The following is a 20415-nucleotide window of genomic DNA, read 5'->3' as shown; positions in this document are numbered from 1 at the left end:
CATAATTATCACATAACTGGGCGCTGTAAAATTTCAATACCTTGCAAAATTATTCCACCCGCAACCCCTGGAAAGCATCTGTCACATTACCGCCACAAACTGTAGCATAGCTTGTCAGGGGGTGAGGTGTTGGGGGGGGCCAACGCAAACAAGCACATGACTGTGAAGTGGAAGTTTTCTGCAGTTTTTACAAATAAAAATATGCATGGACATCCATTGTATTCAACTCCCTTTACTCTGATGCACCTAAATGACGTTTAGTATACAGAATCTATTTTCTTAGTTGTTGTTCACTACGACCTGTTTAACTGGAATATATCATATCGGGTTCAAATTTACTGTATTTTATCCGACTGGGGATCAAAAGCAACAAAGGGAAAAAGTGGATCCCCTTTGTAGTTTTTTGCATATTTGCAGTTTTTTTGTTGTTGTTTTTTTTTTACCACCCAAATGCACTTTAAACTAGTTAAAAACATCAATATGGTTAATCTGCTGTCTGGAAATGTGGGGGAAAAAAATATTTGGTATATTTTAGCTAGAAAAAGGAAAATAAAGTGTGGCCTTTGTATTTCCAAACACAGTTGTATCATTCTGCCTCCTTGTCAAATCCATCCATCTGTTTGTGGTATTCATGGCTTTATTGTTTTTTTAGATTGACTGCTGTGGAGAGCTCATAGAAAACGTTTATATTCATGTTTTTACTATGATAAAAAGCAGTACAAACTCTGGAAATTGCCTGGAACCCCACATAATTAATTCACTTTGCTACATTAAATACAAGATAATTAACTGTGAAATTGTCACAAGCCAACAGAGCTTCGCTCAGCTAATAACTCTGGAAAAGAGATACTTTTTAAGTCTTTTTTTTTTCTCTCTCTCTCCATTTTCTAGGGTTCTGCTGAGAGTCCGGATGTTGTATTATCTGCGGCAGGAAGTCATCGGCGACCAGGCTGAGCGCATTCTGGAAGGAGCCGACTCCAGGTCGGTGAACTCCTCATGTCAGCTTTCTCTCACCTCACACAAGAGTTAAGCATAACCTGAAGTTCGAGTTTTGAAGCCGTAAATAACCTGAAAGGTGTTATTATAGTATCATAACCGTCCTGTGCATCCATGACGTTCCTCACCCTGTGTGTGGTACGACAACCTGATGTTACCTGACGGAGAAAAAGACGTCATGCTGCTTCTGCAGAGGAATTTTCCTAGAATTCAAAAGGGAGTTTAAAAGCTAATGGAGAGACTCTGTAGCTCACATGCATCATGCCATGAGTGGATATTTTTAAGAACAAGTGATGAATTATTACTAAAGTGTATTTCAGTGTGTGCTACTGGCCTCTTTGGCAGAAGGCTTCCTATTCTGATGACACAAAACACACTTTATCTGGAAAAAATAAGCTTTTTATCACCATTTGACCTATTTAGAAGGTTTTTTGGGTCCAATATGGCAGCAAGCGCTGCAGTGCAGCGGTCCAGATGTAAACGTTAGAGGAGCTGCTTCCTTCACCTCCTCCTGACGACCCCTCCCCTCCCTTATCCGTCTTTTCCTCACTTTACATTTTCCTTGCCATCTGTCCATTTCTTTCTTCCAGCAGTGCTCTTTAGTCTCATCTCCCATCCCCCTCTTGCCCCGCCACCCAGATGTGAATGCATTTATAATGGGGAGCATGTGCACTCAAAGTTGTTCCTCTCCCACCTCCTTTTTTTCTTTTCTTTCTTCCCCCCCTCTCCCTTCCTCCAATGGCTACTGTGACAGACCCGAATGTGTGTGCGTTTGTCAGCGCGTGCCAGACAAGAGCATACGGGGTGCCATCGTGCCAACATATGCCAGGGGGATTTAGCATGCCAGTCTTGGCGCGCTCACGTTTGGTGTGTGTTTTGCCAAGGCCAGGCATGCTGCTGTTTGCAGAGATAAGGGACCGCTTCCCCGGTTTCTTCTCTCCTCCTGTCACCCTCAGTCTTTCTGCTCCTATTGTGTTTCGTACCCTTTCTCTCCAGAAATGGCTGGATATACAATTCACTTCCCACAATGGAGGATATTTGTGCAATTATTCTATGTTTAGGCATAAAAAAAAAACAAAAAAGTTTAATTACGTGCATGGTCAAAACCAGATGGTCTTGATTGGACTCATAGAGCAGTGGTTATTATAACGAGCACCACTTCGGAAAAGAAAAAGAAATTTTCCACCATCTTGTCTGGAATTTTAAAGCTATCAACGAAATTTGGCCTTTTCCAAACGTTTTAAGCGATAATAAAATAATCTCTGCGTGGTTGCTTGGATGTGTTTTTAAAGTGCATTTCCTTCATTTTCTAAGAATTTGAAATTTCCTATTTTGAAGTTGGAAATGATGTAGCAAAATTTGTAGCGATAGCTCCAGTGAGTAATCTATATCTTAGACAATTTTTTATTTAATTTATTATATTACTTGATGCCATTTCTAAACCAAAGTTGAGTTTCGAAGTGACTGGAAGAACATTAGTATTTCCCTTTATAGAGTTACATTTTAGCTTTGTATTGCGGTCGTGTTTGCACTAGAAGGAAATGCAGTTTGAGGGGCTTAAACTTCTTAAAAATAGACATTTTATGACAATTGAGAACTTTATAAATGGGTTCAAAATGGATTCAGTACAAGATTTGATAGCAGCATCTGATTCCTGGTTTTTGTAAAGCTTCAACCTGCCAACTCAGATTGCAGCATTTTCCATTTTTTCTTCATGAACTGCTCATTGCTACATGAGAACTAAGATAGTTTAAAATACTTTTTTCCCCTTTTACCATAACAGACTGATTTGAAAGTAAAAAAAATAGCAAACATGTAATATCAGTAGTAAACTAACAAATTGTTTTTTTTTTAATAAATCTCCTTACATCCTGGGTATTCCAGTATATAAGGACCATTTTTTGTGAACTAATGCCTGTACTTTAAATTTTTTGTCAGCTTTTAATGTCTCAGTCCCATAAAAGTGTGTTGTCTTTAGATGTTTCCTTTTCTGGATGAATATGCTAAACCGATTTCATACTGAAGGACCCACTAATAGCTCAGGCTGATAATAATGTGCTGTCGTCTCTGTTCCTCAGCGTGTTGGATATCTGGATCCCTCAGCCGTTCCACGCTGAGGTCCCAGCTGACTGGTGGGACACGGAGGCTGACAAGTCCCTGCTCATCGGCGTCTTCAAACACGGTAACAGACACACACACACACACACACGCACACACACACAACTGCACGCTTGGATAATGTCAACACCTTCACACACACTCAGACACTCCAGTGGCTTCCAGCAGAGTAAGCATCACGCAAGCAGCTACACACACTGGGCGAGCGCTCATACCTCCCGCTTGTCCTGCCACCAGTTGATTGGTGTTGCCATGGGGACGGCGGTACGCAGCTGGCAGGCTCGGAGTGCAGTTGGGAGGGTGATTGATGGCTGTTTTCACCACTGGCTGCACAAAACACACACAGTTACAGGTGTTGACTTATAAACAAAGTTTACCTCAGCATTTCACTACCAAATTCTCTACCCTGCAGGTTTTTATTATTTTAAACATCTGAAAATGTTGCGTTAAAACTATTACCGACCAATGGGTGTGGACCTGGTTAATGCATTCAGAGTTGATTTGCTTTATATAGAGGCCCTCATTCATATTAATTTGGAATAATTGTTATAATTTTTCCATCATTGCCGCCTTCTATGATTCAATTAGGACACATACACACGCACAAGCACACACAGCGCAACACAAAAGGCCTCACCCGTAGTTAATCATAATCCTTATTCACCAGGGAGGCCCTTCAGGGGGACTAACACACGCATACTCACCCAGCTTTGTGCGCAGACACCAAACAACGCTCGGCACACACATACAGAAGAGTGATGGCCTATAAAGGCCCCGATGATTAACGTTTGGCTGCGGGCGCGGAGCTGCGAGAGTGAGACGGAGCGACGGTTAGGAGCGCTGCCTTACATCTTCCTAATGGAAATTTGATGGAGAGAGAGAGAAAGAGAGAGATGAATGAAAGGTTAAAGAGATGGCGTGGCTGTTTTGCTGAGCTGCTCCTCCTCCTGTCCTCTCCCTCCTTCTTTTTCCTCCTTCACATTTTGCTCTCATTCCTTCCGCTTCTTTTTTTCCCTCCCCTCTCTTTCCTCTCTCCCTCTCCTGTACTTCCTGATGCGTCTCAGTAGGATCTGCACGTTCCAATCTTTTCTGCCTGAACGCTCCTAACGGACAAACACGCAGAGTTTATCACACTCAGTAGCTCACTTTCACAGGACTCCATAACACATGCACACACGCGCACACACTTTACTCCTCTTCCTGCTCATTCCCTCTCTCCCTCCCTCTCCTCTCTCTGACACAAATAAGCACCTGCAGGCTCACTTGGATCGGTGCGCGCACATGCAGGCCAGAGGCGAGTGTGTGCACAAGCGCATGCACGCAGGCTGTGTATTGTCAGCAGCTGGCTCCTGGGGTCTGCCCTTCTGCTGCTGTTTTTGTCTGTTCCTTCATTTAATATGGACGCTGTGTGTGCATGCGTTTGCCTGCACAGCTCTCCGTCTGTTGAACACTTAAGCTAGAAAGCACAACTTATTTCCCTTCCTCCCGAGAGTTTGCCTTCAGCCTTGGTTAAAATTAACCTTTTTAGTTTCTCTGAAGTGAACCACAGCTTCTCCCACACCTTCAGACCTGTGTTCCTGGCATTCGTATATATATCATCCTCTCTTTTTTTTTTCTCCCCCATCTCTTCAGGCTATGAGAAGTACAACTCCATGCGTGCCGACCCTGCCCTGTGCTTCTTGGAGCGAGTGGGCATGCCAGACGCCAAAGCGATCGCCGCTGAACAGAGGGGCTCTGACATGATGGCAGATGGCATTGAGGGGTAAGACAGCTGACCAAAAGGCAGCCCTGCTCTCACCAAAGCTTATTTAGTGCTTCTTTTTGTGAGTTTTACCTTTTTTTTTTTTTTTTTTTCTTTCATTTTTGCATAGACTGAACGCGACACTTTGTATTGTATTAGCATCTGATGTTTTCTCCTCTGTAGTAAGAAATTAATTCGGGGTGGGGATTTATCGTATCGATTGTCATTTATCGTGATGAATTTAGATTTATTGTTGGCACAATAAATTCCAGTTATTGTTTGGATGAATGAAAGGTATTGTAGTGTTTTTTCCATTGTTTATTCAATGCAAGCGTCAATAAATGTGAAAATGTGATTAAATGCAGTTTCTGTGAACAGGTCACACTTTTTTATGTGACTGGTTTTCTAAAGAAGTATATTATAAAACGGTTTGTTTTTCCATAGCAGTATCTTACAGTTATCTAAAAAAGAAGTAATAAATGGTATCGTTATCACAATAACACCACAAAATATTGCTATAAAACTTAAAGTTCATATCGTCCACCCGAAGCATTAATGATAACTTGTCATTAGATCAACTCCTTGTTTAAATTTTAAGTTAATTTCTTGGTTATCTCTTTACGTCTTTAGTGAGGATGAGGATCCGGAGTATAAACCGATACGTATGCCATTCAAAGATGACCTGGACGATTTCACCAACTCTCCCCTGGACGACAAAGACGATGCAGCTGAAGCCGAGACTGAAGGTAATTTATACCAGTGGAAATCATGATGAGAAAAGAATAATATTGGCCAATAAACTGCAAAGGTTTGATACAATTTTAAGGATTTGCTTCATGTGTTCCGACTCATCACTTTTAAAGGGGCGGTTTAGGATTTTTGAAGTTAGGTTCTGGTAAAAGGTGACGTGTAGTCAATATCTTACCTGCAGTAGACGACAGTTTTGACATCTTAAATTCATATTAGTTGGTCCCCGAGGCCGACGCTAAAAACAATGTGTTCCTATAAAAGGCAATAAGTGTAACTGTCGCATGTCTATGTAATTGTTTTATGAGTTTGCCTGGTTTATATATAATTCACTGAGAATGTTAAATAAAAAGGTTAATGTGCTTAAAACAGAAATGACACTGAAATGAGCACCAAACCTAAAACAGTTCCTGACTTGAGGGAATTTATAGACTAGCCAACAGACCATGCATCCAAATAAAATGGATTCATCCTAAATGAAAACTTTAAAGGTCTTTCTGTGAGTAAGAAATGAATGTTAATTAATAGAACTGAATATTAAAATAAATTAAAAAAAAACTTTAATTTGTAATAAATTACGTGAGGGCTCTAAACAACTGGCAGAAGAACAATTCAGCATTTTCCAATAAAACACATCATTAAACCTGCAAATGTAAGCTTCTTTTTTTCTTTTTATTTTTTTTTTTTAACAGCTCACAAATGTCGCTTTATGTGTCCCATATGTCCCAGTTTGTTACAGTTACTGGACTAAGCTGTCCAAACAGGAGCCAGATCCATCAAACCTGGAACAAAATACAAGCAGACATAAAATATCGGCGTTTTATTAGCTGCCTGTATCCAGCAGATGCATATCAGGGGATTTTATGAAAACAGTTTAAATACATCAAGTTTTATTCCTTCCCTCGCAGTCAAATCAGGTGAGAACGGCCAAAACGTGCCGTCTGTGGGCGGAGCTTCTGGCTCCAGCGAGCGACTTTATTGGCCAGCGGCCTCGGCCCTGACGGCCAGGCTTCGCCGCCTGATCACGGCCTACCAGCGCTCCAACCGCAGAGAGCAGCTCCGTCAGGAGGCACTCAACAGACCCGACGGTCGCCGCCGACGACGCAGGGAGTTCCTGCCTTCCATCCCCATGGTTCCTGAAACGGGAGGCGCCACCACGTACATCCAGGATGGCACGGGGGTGTTCATGACAGAAGGAAGCCCATATTTGGCTAAAGGAAGCGCTTATTTTGCCAAAGGTGGTCAGTTTCTGCCAGAGACTTCGCCAGTGATGACGGCCAACTCCCTGATGTCTGATGGATCCCTGTACTATAGAGAGAGGAGACAAAGGTACTGTTGTGTTCAACGGATAGACTGCGCAGAGTTTTAAAATGAACCTGATCTTATTAACACCTTATGGGTATTTGTTTTTATCTTTTTCAGATGGACGCGTCGTGAAGAGGCAGACTTCTACCGCGTTGTGTCCACCTTTGGAGTCGTGTTTGATACGCAGCGTCAAAAGTTTGATTGGGCCCAGTTCAGAGCGTTTGCCCGGCTGGACAAGAAAACAGATGAGAGCTTGGAGAAATATTACTACTCGTTCATTGCCATGTGCAAACGGGTCTGCAGGATGCAGGTCAAGACCGAGACAGGTAAAAGAAACGAGCTGTGAAAGTTTTACTGATCATAATGCAGGGTTTCCCACCAGGCTCAGAATTGCTTATTTATTTTAAGTTGTTTTTTTTTATTATTTGCATTTTGTAAGACTTTATAGCTGGTGTTCAGATATTAATCTTCCAATCTTTTAATAACTCATAATTTTATGAGTAATATTTTACATTTTTCTGTCAACTTTAAACATTTTTAACCCAAAAACCCAGCAGGCCGCTGGATGAATGACTGCCGGGCTTAGCGAGGTTTCTGGGGGAAACCTTCATGACACAAAACACAGAAGTGGTTTATTCTTTTGTCACACTACAACTGAAAGGTTGGGTTTATCCGAAACATCTGTGCCATGCAGTTGTGTTAGACCTGTTTGCTTTCATATCCCTTAAAATCAATTAAAGGAAGCCAATTTAGGCCTTCAGTAGTAGCAAAAAGAGTCGACTTGTGTGTAAATGGAAAACGGCACATGGCACAAAACCGCTAACCCACCTTAACATAACCGTCCATCTACCATGGCAAGTTGTACTCAGTTCTGGCTTTTATGGAAGAGTGGCAAGAAGAAATCCACCAAAGTCCCGTTAAAGATGGCACAAGGAGAAAGAATAAAAAAAATTAACCTCTTTGGTCAACATGCCGAATGCCTTTCTCATCACCAAGAACACACGATCCTCAGGGTGAAACACTGTTGGCAGCGTTGTGCTGTCGGGATGCTTTTCTTCTGCAGACAGGGAAGCAGGTCACAGTTATTAGGAAGATGGATGAAGTTAAGTCCAGGGAAATCCTGGAGGAAAACCTGTTAGAGGCTGCTAACGACTTGAGCTTCCAGCAGAACGACACTCGATGTACAGCAACAGAAGCGTTTAGATAAAAAAAAAAATGTATATGTTAGAATGGTCAAAGTCTAGATCTAAACCCTAATGAGAATCCATGACAGGACTCTTACATTGTTCAAGCTCTCCACCCAATCTGACTGAAATTGAGGTGGTTTATTAGTGGCAGGACTTTATTTGTAGTAGTTAATTGGAGGTTCTGTAAATAAGTGCAATTAATTGATTTTATATATATGAACAAAGATATTGTTTTTAATTTGTTATTCAATGAATATTTCAGAAATCACTGATCATTTGGGCAGCTTAAAAAAAATCTTTAGAAGTGTGGGCTAACATCACCAGATGTAGCTTGTGCATCACATTTACAGGCGTACCAGAAACGAGGAAATACGAAGGTTCCCCCTGGAAAAAAAAAAAAAAAAACTTGACAAAGAAATTAAAATTTTTAATGTGTTAAAATCTATGTAATCAAAATTAACACGTTAAAGACCCAGCCCTAGTTTTTATGCACAATAATGGGCAGGAAGCATTAATCTAAAGATGTAAAAAGTTTTGATTCTGCAAAGTACTAACTCAGGGTGGCTGATTATAAATTCCCTTTGAAATTTCAGATATATTTGTAAAATATGTTGAAATCATTGCATCATTCTCCTTACGATTTATAATTAAGCTAATTAAGCTCTTTGTTCCAAAACGCCGCCATTTGTGTTTATAATGAGACAAACCGTGAAAAAGGAATCATTTTTGCAAGGCATTACATGTTTGTCTCTCTTAGCTTCTGACTTTTTTTTTTTTTCCTCAGAACTTCCAGACCCGACCCTGATCATTGACCCCATCACCGAGGAGCGCGCCTCTCGCACCTTGTACCGCATCGAGCTGCTGCGCCGCATCCGAGAGCAGGTCCTCCCTCACCCGCTGCTGTCCGAGCGCCTCAAGCTCTGCCAGCCGTCTCCAGACCTGCCCGAGTGGTGGGAGTGCGGACGCCATGACCGTGACCTCCTCCTTGGGGCCTCGAAACACGGCGTCAGCCGTACGGATTATCACATCCTCAACGACCCCACCTTGGGCTTCCTAGAGGCCCACCAGCGCTTCACCACTCAGCGAGGCGGCATCGGCTCTCTCGGAGAACTCGGCAAAGTCGGGATGGGGATCACAGAAGCGGCCTCTGCGCCACTTCTCACGGCTGCAGAGCTGGAGAGTGCCGCTGCTGCCGCCAAAATGGCCGTGGACGCAGCTAAAGAGGAGGAAGAAGGGAAGGCTGTAAAGATGGAAGAAGAGAAGACAGAAGTGGAGGTAAAAATGGAAACGGAGGAGGAAGATTCCAGCAACATTCCATGTATGAAGACTGAATCCCTTGAGCAAAAGGGAAACCAGGACAATGCTGATGAAGGGAAAGAGGAGGCAGCCGCTTCACCCATGAAGGTCAAAGCTGAAGACGTTTTGCCAAAAGTTGAGAAAGACGACGACGAAACGAAACCAGAAAGTCAGACGACAAATGACCAAGATCACGACATGACAGAAGAGAAGAGCAGCGCAAGCCCTGAATATCACCTTAGCAACGAGAAAGACGTTGGCGCTGAGCTCCCAGAATCCTCTGCTGAAGCACAACTTGGCCCCAAGACTGCAGAGGAGGAAGACGGCGAGGAGAAGGAGACTTCTGAATGTCTTAAATCTCCAAAGTCTGCTGAAACTGAGAAAAGCCCAGAGGAAGAGGAGGAGGAGAGGCTGGATGAAGATGACAAATCGGAGAAGTCCTCTCAGGCTGAAGGTACTTCGACATCCTTTATTTGCTTTTATTTTGCTGCTTTTCTTTCCCCCCCGTCTCCCCATCTCTCTTCTGACCCCAACACCCAGCTCCCGGCCTATTTCTGGTGTTTCCCCTTGTGACTCGTCAGTGTCTTAATGAGCATCAGCTCCAAGAAAGGAGAATAAAATGAGTTTGGATCCCTTGATAACAATTTAAAAGATCTTTTTTTAAATGAAGACTTCGGAATGTGACTTTGTTTCTCTCCTCGCAGCGAGCGCAGGGCAGAAGAACTTTGACGAGGAGAGCATCGCTTCTCTGAGCGCATCCGTACGGGACGAGACCCGAGACGAGTTCTGTCCCGACGACCTGCAGGAAACGTCTGTGCTGCACACCCTGCAGGACCGCACCTACGCCTTCTCTTTCTGGCCTAAGGTACGTCGACAACAAGAGCCGCCACAAAAGTGTTGATTATTTGGCTGCCGTAGAACTCAAATGTTTCAGCGTTGGTCAACCTGCAGCGGCATTTGTGGCCCTCTGCAGGGTTTTGGGCGGCCCCACCGACCTGCAAGCATAGGAGTTTGATGCAGATTTTATGATTTTTTTTTTATTTTTTTTTTTATTGCAACATTTTTACAGATAAATAACTTCATCACATTAGTTGCAAAAAAGATGTATATTTATTATCAATGTTTTTGCGTTCATACTATTTTTGGAGTAATGAGAACCACAATTATGGACCAGCTTCTTCTGAAAAGCAAATCAAGCATCCGAAATAACAAAACTCAAAAAAAAAAAAAAAACTTGTACCAATGTACAATCTGCTAAACTGTTTTCTGTTTTCTACCAAAAAAAAAAAAAACAATAGAAAAAACAATAATTTTGTTCAGTTCAGTAAAAATTTTGGGGGTTTTTTAAGCTCGGTATTGAGCAAATAAAATAAAAACGGGGCCAAAAAGTTTTTTTCTATACTTCTATATTTAGAAATATAACATTTTTGTGGTCACACATGCTTCCAACATAAAGATTTTGGCCCTTATTGCAAAGAATTTGGACACCACTGGCTTAAATTAATTAAACCAATACTGAGTCTTTCTAGTTGAATCTATTGGTTCGTATCGTCTAAAAGACGGTTTACGTTTTAAATGGTGTCGACTCCCTGCAGTCAGAAACGTCCTAACAAACAAACTTGCCTCTTCTTTCCGTCCAGGACCGCGTGATGATCAACAGGCTGGACAACATCTGCGAGGCTGTCCTGAAGGGCAAGTGGCCCGTCAACAGACGGCACGTCTTCGACTTCCCTGGCAACCTCTTGCCGGGTCACGGCTCCGCGGCGACCACGGCCGCCGTAGCCATGGTGAGCGAGAGCCCGCTGCAGAGACGGAGCCTGGTCGAGCTGACAATGGCCGGCATCCACACGCCGTACAGCGGGAGCGAAGACAAGACGCTGTCTCCGCAGGTTCACGTGAGTGTTGATGCGAGTGACATCCTGAGTTTGGCAGGCTGCTTCTGTTGATCGCTAAACGTCACAAGTGTTGTGTTCAGGACGACGCTCTGAGCCTGACGGTGCCTCGACAGAGGAGGAGGAGGAGGAAAAAGATCGAGATCGAGGCAGAGAGAGCGGCGAAGAGGCGCAACCTGATGGAGATGGTGGCTCAGCTGAGGGAAAGCCACGCCGCCGCAGAGTCTCAGAACCAGGCCATCGACCTCACTAAGGTGCTCGCAGGAAGTCCTTGTCCAGCCTCCCTGCAAGCTGCTGGACGGTTTCATGGCGACTTACAGAAACTCTCCCATCAGGGCATGCACCACCACCACAAGGCTTCTCCGTCATTGGCCGGCTTCCCCAGCGCCTTGATGACGAACACTTCCCTCAAGGCCCAGATGGATCTGCTTCAGCAAGTCCCGCCTTCCGGACACAGAGCCAACGGTTCTTTGGACGCCGACCTGCCCATCACGAAGAGGAGGCGGGGCCGCAGGAAAAATGTGGAGGGCCTGGAGCTGCTGTTCATGGGCAACAAGAGAGCAGCCGGGGTACGTTGAAGAGTTAAAGGGGACGCATTATGCTCAACTCACACTTTGCACGTTTTCGTGCTTCCATCTTGGGTCTTCTGTCACTTCAGATACCAACAAAGATGTCTGAAGTTTAGCATCTGATACAGAATTGACTTCATTTTTTTTTTTTTTACACAGACGTAAACCAGTACCAGCACACACCAAAGGCTTCACAAGCTTGTTCAGTCTGTGCAATGAGGATTAATTGCACAGACAATGTAAAATAAATAAATAAGACAGAAGGTTGACTAAAATGAACTACAGCAAACCTTTCTGCAAAAGGCTGAGAAAGTTCAATTAGGAATGTAATCTAAATATAATGTAAAATGAATAAGAAAGCATGATGTCACTTACAGCACAAAGCATAGAACTAGACTGAATAGATCTGCCTTATTGGTCAGGCACATTGCCACCGATACCTGATCTAGAATTTTTTTCAATATCAAGGCTGATATACGTATCAATATCTGATCGGTGCATCTCTAGTCTCTGCTGCTTCTAAAAACAGACAATGCACTTGTTTTATATTCTTGTTGGCTGTGCAGGAGGCTCCACTCCTGCTTTTCAAAGATGTACTGCTGTATAATTGCACATCTGTTTGCAGCCATTTTGTGCCAGTGTAAACATTGAGTTGGGGGGCTTTGCCAGCAGCAGCTTATTTGGATTTAAAGTGACAAGACGCCCTAAAGCAGCTCATTCTGAAAGGAGCTCAAAATACCAGATTAAAATCTCATTATCTAAGAATGATTTGGTGCAAAAAAGTAACAAATTTGTTTTGCATATCCTATAGAACTATCCTAACCTGTTCAAGTAAAGCATACTAGGTCAACTAATCCTTCGTCCTTTCCAGGATGATTCCGACGGGACAAAGGTTCCAGGAGTGGAGGCGGTCCAGGAAGCGCCCCAGTCCCACAGACCGACCAGCGTCCCCGAGCAGAGCCCCAACGCCCGCTCTCTGGCCTCGGGCAGCCTGGAGGAGGAGGAGACGCCCGCCTCCAGCAAAGACCTGGGAGAGTGGCTGAGACAGCATCCCACATACACCATGGACATGACTGGATTCACACCAGTAAACGCTCATTTATTCATCGTTTCGCTGACGTTTCTCAGTCCTTTAACTTTGCTGTGCTTCACGCCTCACCTCTCTGTTCTCGTTTCTAGAAGAGCAAGGAGTTGCTGTTATCTCAGTTCTCCAAGCCCAAGCAGAAGCGCCATCGCTGTCGAAACCCCAACAAGATCGACATCAACACGCTGACCGGGGACGAGAGAGTCCCTGTGGTCAACAGACGGAACGGACGCAAGGTAAACGTCCGTTTTGACGCGCGTCTCCGAAACGACAGGAGAAAATACAGCAATACGAAGAAGTCAAATTATGATTAATTTGTTACTTTTGGGGCCATTAATGTGTAGTTTTTGTATGTCATAAGTTCTATGAATTTAGTTTTTCCTTCAGGCAGTCAGAATGTACTTCAGTTGACATAATCAACGTAAAGTTTTACAAAGAGTCTAGTTGGTAGTGCATTCAAGAAACAATTTGATGAAGCCTGTGGTTGAAGCTTACTAACGTCGTAAAGGAATAAAGCAGAAGAGGGTTCTGAGGAACAAACGCCTGATGGTCAAGATGACGATCTGTTGATCACTTCTCCTTCCTGGTTTTTAGATGGGTGGGGCCATGGCTCCACCAATGAAGGAGCTCCCCAGGTGGTTATTGGAGAACCCGGAGTTCTCCATCGCTCCTGATTGGACAGACATCGTCAAGCAGTCGGTGAGTGTCTCCTCCATATCGACTCTGCTGCGGTTTTCCTCAAGTTGCCTTCTGACCACAGACCTCCTCCTCCTCCTCTCAGGGTTTCCTCCCGGAAGCCATGTTTGACCGCCTTTTGACCGGCCCTGTTGTCAGAGAGGAAGGCGTCCGTCGTCGAGGGCGGCGACCCAAATCGGAGATAGTGAAGGCAGCCGCCGCCGCCCAGGCCGCAGCGGCAGCACAGGCTGCACAGGCGTCGCTGGCGTCAGCCGCTTCCTCCGCAGGTACAGTTCTGCTCCGGACGGAGTCGGATCTGATCTGGGCTCAGTTTAACTCCGCTTGTGTCCCGCAGGAGGAATCAACCCGCTGCTGCTCAGCAGCCTGTTCGGAGGGATGGACCTGTCGTCCCTCCAGAGCCTTCAGTCGCTCCAGTTGGCTGCTGGTCTGATGGCCTTCCCGCCGCCTGCTGACCCCAAACAGTCCGCCGCCAACGCCGCCGCCGCCTCCATGCTGCCCCTCATGATCCCCGGCATGGGAGGGCTGCCCAACATGGCCGCCGCCATTCCCAACATGTTCAGCCTTGGAGGACTATTTGGAGGTAACCTGGCGGCCGCCGCCGCTGCCACCGCCGCTTCCAACGCCGCTTCCAACGCCAACGCCGCTTCCGGAAACACCAACGGGACGCTGGAGGGAGACGGAGGCAATGAGGAGGAGACGGCAAAGAGGGAGAAGGAGGCGAGAGACGACGGAGACGAGATGGGAAATGATGATGACGAAGAAGAGGAGGTGGCGGAGGGAGAGGAGGAGGGAGCGAAAAAGACCAAGAAGAGGAAGATGGAGGGAGAAGTTCCTTCAGAAAAAACAGAGAAACCCATCGGCGACGCGTCTGGCGCCCCCAAGATGGCGGCCGCCGAGGCTCCAGCAGAGGTTTCCATCAACGGCGACACAGCTGCCCTGCTGGCCGCCGCCGGCATGTCGGCCAACTCCCTGGCGTTCAACCCTTTCCTGTTGTCCACCATGGCGCCCAGCCTCCTCTACCCCTCCATGTTCCTCCCGCCGGGCCTGGCCGGCCTCAGCCTGCCCGGCTTCCCCACCGCCTCCCTCGCCGAGCTGCAGAGCGCCATGGCGGGGGCGCTGGGCGACAGCGCCGCCGCCCCAAACCCGCCGAGAGACGGCGAGGGGGACAAGAGGGATGACGGGAAGGCTGCGGACGATGAGGAGGAAGAGGAAGAGGAGGAGGGAGAGGAGACGGACTCGGCGGAGCAGAAAGAGGAAGGTGCGACGGGCGGAGGATTGCCGGAGGAGTCGGCGGCGGCGGTGGCGTCTCCCCAGAATGGAACGAGTGACTGAAGCGGGAAAACGTTGAGATAAAGAAAAAAAAAAAACTGACTGGCCTTGAACACTTTCCTCCCTCTGTTGCACGTTTACACGCCTCCAACAGAAATATCCAAACTATTACAAACTTTTTGTTTTTCCTTTGACCTTTTGTTGACGTTTTCTATTTCACGTTTTTGTTGTTTAACCAGGTGTATTTACTATGCGTCAGAGAGGACGAGATGTGTTTGTATTAAGTTAAATCTCTCTGATCGATAGTGTAGTCAGGGAAAAATCCTCAGCCGAGCTCGGCTCTCCTTCAAAGACTGTTTCCTTCTCTCCGGTCGGTGCGCGCCGTCAACTCTGCACCCACCTCTTTGTTTTTTGTTTTTGTTTTTTTCTTTTTCCACAAAATAGGACTTCACATGTTTCCAATAGTACTATTATTCTAATTAATATTATTATTGCTGCTTTCAGCTCTCGAGTCATTTATGCCTCCCTCTCCTTTTTGTCTGGACTGATATGTTGTTGCCGGCAGCGTCTCATCCAAACCAGAAGAAGCTCCTGCTGCTTCTTCTGACGTCAGTTCTCAAAGAAAGAAAGAAAAACAGCATTACAGCTCATCCTGCTGTCTGTCTGATAAAGCTGCTGCAAAATGAATCGATAGAGATGCTCTGTTTTAGAGCAGATGTTGTTTTAAGTTCTCACATATCAGACCAGGTAGACTCTGATGAGGAAATCAAACCAGACTTTCTCCGTCTCTCGACCATCCAGGTGTATACTTGATGAAGAGCAGCACACACTTTCAGGAGGATACCACTACACACTAACCCCTCGTAGGTCATGTGACTGTTTCTCCTGTTGGTTTTTTGGGTTTTTTTCCCCCTTTTTTTCCTCGTTTTGACTGTTTGTGTGCACGCTGAATCGATACTGTTAAACCCAGTCCCACACTGAAAACCAGTCTGGAGTCTTTCCTACTGCCACATCCGATTGGTGTCTCTCTCCTTTTGGAGGCGGCTGCTTGTTTTTCTTTTGTGTTTGGTCTTGTTTCATCTTTCCCGGGGTTGCCGGGCGGGCTGGGTCCTGCCGCCGGTCAGGCCTTCTGATTGGTCCGCTTCATGCTGCCAAAACCCAGCCACCACCACAACCACCACCCCTGTTCAGAAAGGGGGGGAGGGCCTTCGTGAATGAATTTGGAGCGGCGGTCCAAAAGCAAGGGATGCAACGTTTCAGGTCGATTCGTTAAAGAGGTCGTTGCGTCATTTCCTGGTCGCTGCCCCGTCGAAATGTAGTTTTAATCCTCCTCCACGTCCCGGTAGCTCCAGACCGAGTGCTGCTCCCCTGTGGCGATCTCCTTCTTTAAAGACTGTTTGCTTTAGTCACACACACTGACACCAGGCCTGGCCACAAACACAGGACTGAGACAGGACTTCTCAAAGTTTCTACATGTAGTTCAACTCTGCTCGCTAAGTTAAGTTTATAAGTACTTGAAAGCACGAGTGGTGCTTAATTTATTCCCCCCTCACCCCTCCCACAAACAACCCTCAAAGGCCAGTTCTAGTGTCTGAGAAGAATAAAGTGCTGCAAGTGGTTCCAATATTTAAAAGTACATTTTGAAAACGACAAAGGGAGAGAAGCGAGTCGGAGGTCTTCGTCCCGCCGCCCATCCCTCCACCCACGCCAACCACCACCCCCTCGAACCCCCCACCGTCACAAAGATCCTCGTTCTCCTCTCTAACGCTGAGACAGCAATAACCGAGGCAGCTTTTGAATGTTCCACCATCACTCTCCCAACACGCTCACCCTATGAATAACCACAAGTGTCGTATGAGTAGAGAAGCAAACTGTAAATGAGGACAAAATAAGTACTGCAATCAATTTTTTTGTCTCACTCTTTTCCTGTTGATGCACTGGTGTTAAAGAGTAAAGTTAATCAGGTACCTTTATTACTTAGCTACTTTTCTTGAAAACAAAGGACATTTTGTTACTTTTAGCCAGCAAGCTGAAGAGCATTACCTCAAAATTCTTATCTAGCCTTGAAGTTTACAGACATACCATGTAAATGTTTTTTTTTCTCCTTTTTTCTTTTTTGGTTTGTGTAATTTTTTTCTTTGTTTTTTTTTTTTTTTTTTTGAGACATCATGTATGATGAATTGTAGCTATGATGCTTTTAATAAAAGTGAATCATGATATTCGCCTAGGAAACCAACTCCCTGTCTTTGTCTCATTATTTACAGCAAACCTGAGTGAAATACATGCAAGAAAACAGAATAGGGTTCAGCAATTATTTAAGGCTGTGCAACATGGCAGTTGCATCTTATTTATTTTTCTCCACATTTCCCCACCTTACTGATGTTTTCCAGTTGAATTGTGCAGAACAATTGTGGCTGCAAGTGTGGAATTTTTTTTATTATTATTAATTAGTTACATTTTTACACCACAAAGCTGGCACTTTTACAGGGTGGGGACACTTTTGAGAGCCACTGTGAATAAATTTCAATAAATTTTATGTTTCTGCAGGGTCATAAAAAGTCTGCTTTTAAGATCTCTCAAATATTCACAGAAGGAGCCATTGTGTTGGAAAATATTTTGAGCCTTAAATGTGAATATTTTTGCTTATTTAAAGGAAATATGGAGGCATAGTATAACAAAACGGTTTTATATTTAATAATTTATCTTCTGACCTTGCATTTTTACCACAAATGGCTTGAAAATATGGCTTATGTCAGTTTCAGGGAACTGAATTAAAATAGGGCAGAATATGTTAAACCTAGCCTGAAAAACAATTTCGGTGGATTAGCCTAAAACTAGTCGTTACTGTAAAAGGTATTAACGTTTTATAACTAAAGGGCAAAAAAGTCCAAATGTGTTTAGCTTATTGTACGGTAGTCGGAAAGTGCCAACCAACGTTACAAAATTTTAAACACTTTTCCCATTTTTAATGTATAATTATTAGCCCTGAGTAAATGAGTGATATTGGTGTTCCTTTTTGTCTAGATTCCCATCAGATTGGAGTTTGATCTCCAGGTTTGGTCGCAGGTTGATTTATCCTCATGCTTAAACCGAAGTTGTTTCTCCAAGTTACCTGCAGTTTGTGCTCAAGTCGGTGATCTTCTTAAATATTACATTAGAAAACACGGCCACGGAAGAGCTCCATATAACGCGGGATTAAAAAGGTTAAACGTTATGGACGAGCTCCTAAATTTGCATTTGTTCCGAACCATCCGTTACCCAAATAAGTTTTCTGCATGACAGAGAAAGGGAGTAAAAATTTGTTTGTGATGAGGAAATAAAACTTTTATTCCCTCTAGCAGCTAAAAATGTCTGCTAGGCTCTTAGTGCATTGGTAAGGATTCAGAAAAGTGTAAAATATTGAGCTATTGTGGCTGCAGATATTGCACAAATTTACCAACATATCCTAATAGCCAATAAAACTAAAAGTCTAGCCTAAGCTGCTTTTGATTCCAGTTTAAATTTTAAGTTCAAATTCCAGAAAATATTAGATTTTGACACACCAATCTGCATGTTAGGCCTCAAAGTGAAAGCTTCGCTGGCCATTTGAAGCCTGACCTACATATTTTCACAGAAATAAAGTTTTCTGTATAAAATGGTTAGTTCAGGAAGAGCTGAGCACAAGATAACAAAAATGATTGTGCGAATCCTTTAAACTTCTATGTTTGCTTTGGGCATCTGTTTACACAGCCAGCTATGACTGTTCAGACAGTGCATGGAGGTAGAAGGTCATGCGCCATCAATGACCTTCCTGCATGAAACTCACCCAGGACAGAGGATGTGAAAGATTTCCAATAAGAGGAACTGATTTAAAAGTAAAATAGTGGGGAGAAAAAGCAAAAACACAAAGTTTCAGTAAAGCTTTCTGACTGATTTTCACACTGCTTTACTTTTCTCTCGGGCAGCAGCAGTTTTTGCACAGAAAGATCACAGAGGAGTCTTCAAAGGCTCATAAAAAAAGGCATTTGCATAAATTTTGATTATTAGAGTTCCCACACATCCCTTAAAATATGGAACCTTCCCGAATTTGATGATTAAATGGTGCACAACTTCTTGAATCAATTTGGGATGCGTTACGTTGCACACTTCCTGGACTGATTTGTTTTGGTCTAAGGCTCGGCGAGAATGGTGTGGTATCTCATCCATTTAGTTTGGGTCCTTGTATGGACAGTTACCATCTCTTTTGGAATATAACAGATTTTGACTCTCAAACAAACCAAAGTAACAATGAGCAACCGCTGGCCGGTTAATGGTGTTTCCTGGAGTCGCGTTTCCTCACAATGGACCTGACTGTAGAAAATTTGAATCATGAGTTGATAAACTTGTCGCAAGGCTAGTATGATCCATCCAGTGGCAGACAGATCCATGTCTGGCAGGTATGACATGGTCAGAAGGAGAATGGACTAGTATTTATGTGAATTTCGTTGCTATTTTATTATTCACTGTCATATTAATAATGGACATCGTAAAGTAAACATTTGTGGCTATAAAGGTTTTTTCACTTCATCATAATTGTTATTGGTAATAAAGAATCCTAATACTTTTTGAGGCCATGATTATTATAAACCACAGCAGGTGAATCACTTTGCACATGCCCACTTTCTTCATTTTTTAGATTGAAAAGTGTCAACACCAGCTGCTAATTATTTTATGAAGCCTTGTTTGTTGGTCTATGGCTCTTCAAATCAGGATTTGTGTTAAATGAACGTACCAAGAGCGAATAGCACTGTCCCTTTAAGTTGTTGGGGAAACCTGAATTGTTGAAGAATCACAACAAGTGGCTCATTTAAAAGGTGTCAGGCTTTGGTTTTTACCCCAGAGGTTTGCAGAGTTTGTGTCTCGTCAAGGCGCCTGTGATTCGCTCGGCCACGTTTAAAGGTACAAGCCTGGAGGATTACATAATATGACCTTTCCAACACACCAGCAGTTCAAATTCTCATGACCGCCACGGGAAAGTCGGCTGTGGCATGAAACACAATGAATTCAGCCACAGAAAAATTCCCCAAATGCAAAAAAAAAAAAAACGCTTAGGGCTAGCCTGAGTGAAGAGAGAGACGCCCAGTTTGAATAAAACCAAATGATCTGGTCTGATGCTGATGCTGCGGTTGTTTTTATTTATGACGTGTCTGCAGGAAACGAGAGCTGCAAGTGACTCCAAAGGTGAAGCTGAGGTGAAATAACTTCCCAGGAAATAATCACTCAGTGTGTGTGTGTGCGTGTGTGTGTGTGTGTGCGTGTGTGTGTGTGTGTGTGTGCGTTTGTTTGTAATACCTTGTGGGGACGATTTTCCTGACATATACTACGTTGTGGGGACCAATTGCTCCTTGTGGGGACTGAAGCCTGGTCCCCACAAGGGGAAACTCTATTTTTGGGTCAGGGATCAGATTTAGGACTAAGGTGTGAACTGAGTTTTGGTTAGGTGTTAGGATAAGGATAAGGGTAAGGTTTAGGCTGCAGAAATGAATGGAAGTCAATG

The 20415-nt window shown here is 44.1% G+C and overlaps 1 protein-coding gene across 1 annotated transcript in view; it reads left to right on the top strand.

Annotated features, from left to right (window-relative positions):
* chd7 (chromodomain helicase DNA binding protein 7) overlaps nucleotides 1-17136 on the top strand; it is an 87761-nt gene extending 70625 nt beyond the window's left edge. The window contains exons 26-41 of the mRNA XM_014987039.2: nucleotides 892-981; nucleotides 3075-3178; nucleotides 4747-4876; nucleotides 5486-5601; nucleotides 6511-6931; nucleotides 7025-7233; nucleotides 8879-9844; nucleotides 10095-10255; nucleotides 11031-11285; nucleotides 11366-11536; nucleotides 11618-11851; nucleotides 12723-12938; nucleotides 13031-13171; nucleotides 13530-13634; nucleotides 13717-13897; nucleotides 13966-17136. Of these exons, the coding sequence (XP_014842525.2) occupies nucleotides 892-981; nucleotides 3075-3178; nucleotides 4747-4876; nucleotides 5486-5601; nucleotides 6511-6931; nucleotides 7025-7233; nucleotides 8879-9844; nucleotides 10095-10255; nucleotides 11031-11285; nucleotides 11366-11536; nucleotides 11618-11851; nucleotides 12723-12938; nucleotides 13031-13171; nucleotides 13530-13634; nucleotides 13717-13897; nucleotides 13966-14963 (4498 nt within the window). The 3' untranslated portion in view covers nucleotides 14964-17136. The remainder of the gene's footprint in view (nucleotides 1-891; nucleotides 982-3074; nucleotides 3179-4746; nucleotides 4877-5485; nucleotides 5602-6510; nucleotides 6932-7024; nucleotides 7234-8878; nucleotides 9845-10094; nucleotides 10256-11030; nucleotides 11286-11365; nucleotides 11537-11617; nucleotides 11852-12722; nucleotides 12939-13030; nucleotides 13172-13529; nucleotides 13635-13716; nucleotides 13898-13965) is intronic.
* The last annotated feature ends 3279 nt before the right edge of the window (nucleotides 17137-20415 follow it).

The sequence above is a fragment of the Poecilia mexicana genome, unplaced genomic scaffold (genome assembly GCF_051168715.1).
Source record: "Poecilia mexicana isolate PSO_F unplaced genomic scaffold, ASM5116871v1 scaffold_17, whole genome shotgun sequence".
Classification (NCBI taxonomy): Eukaryota; Metazoa; Chordata; class Actinopteri; order Cyprinodontiformes; family Poeciliidae; genus Poecilia; species Poecilia mexicana.
This window is presented reverse-complemented; position numbering and strand designations above follow the sequence as displayed.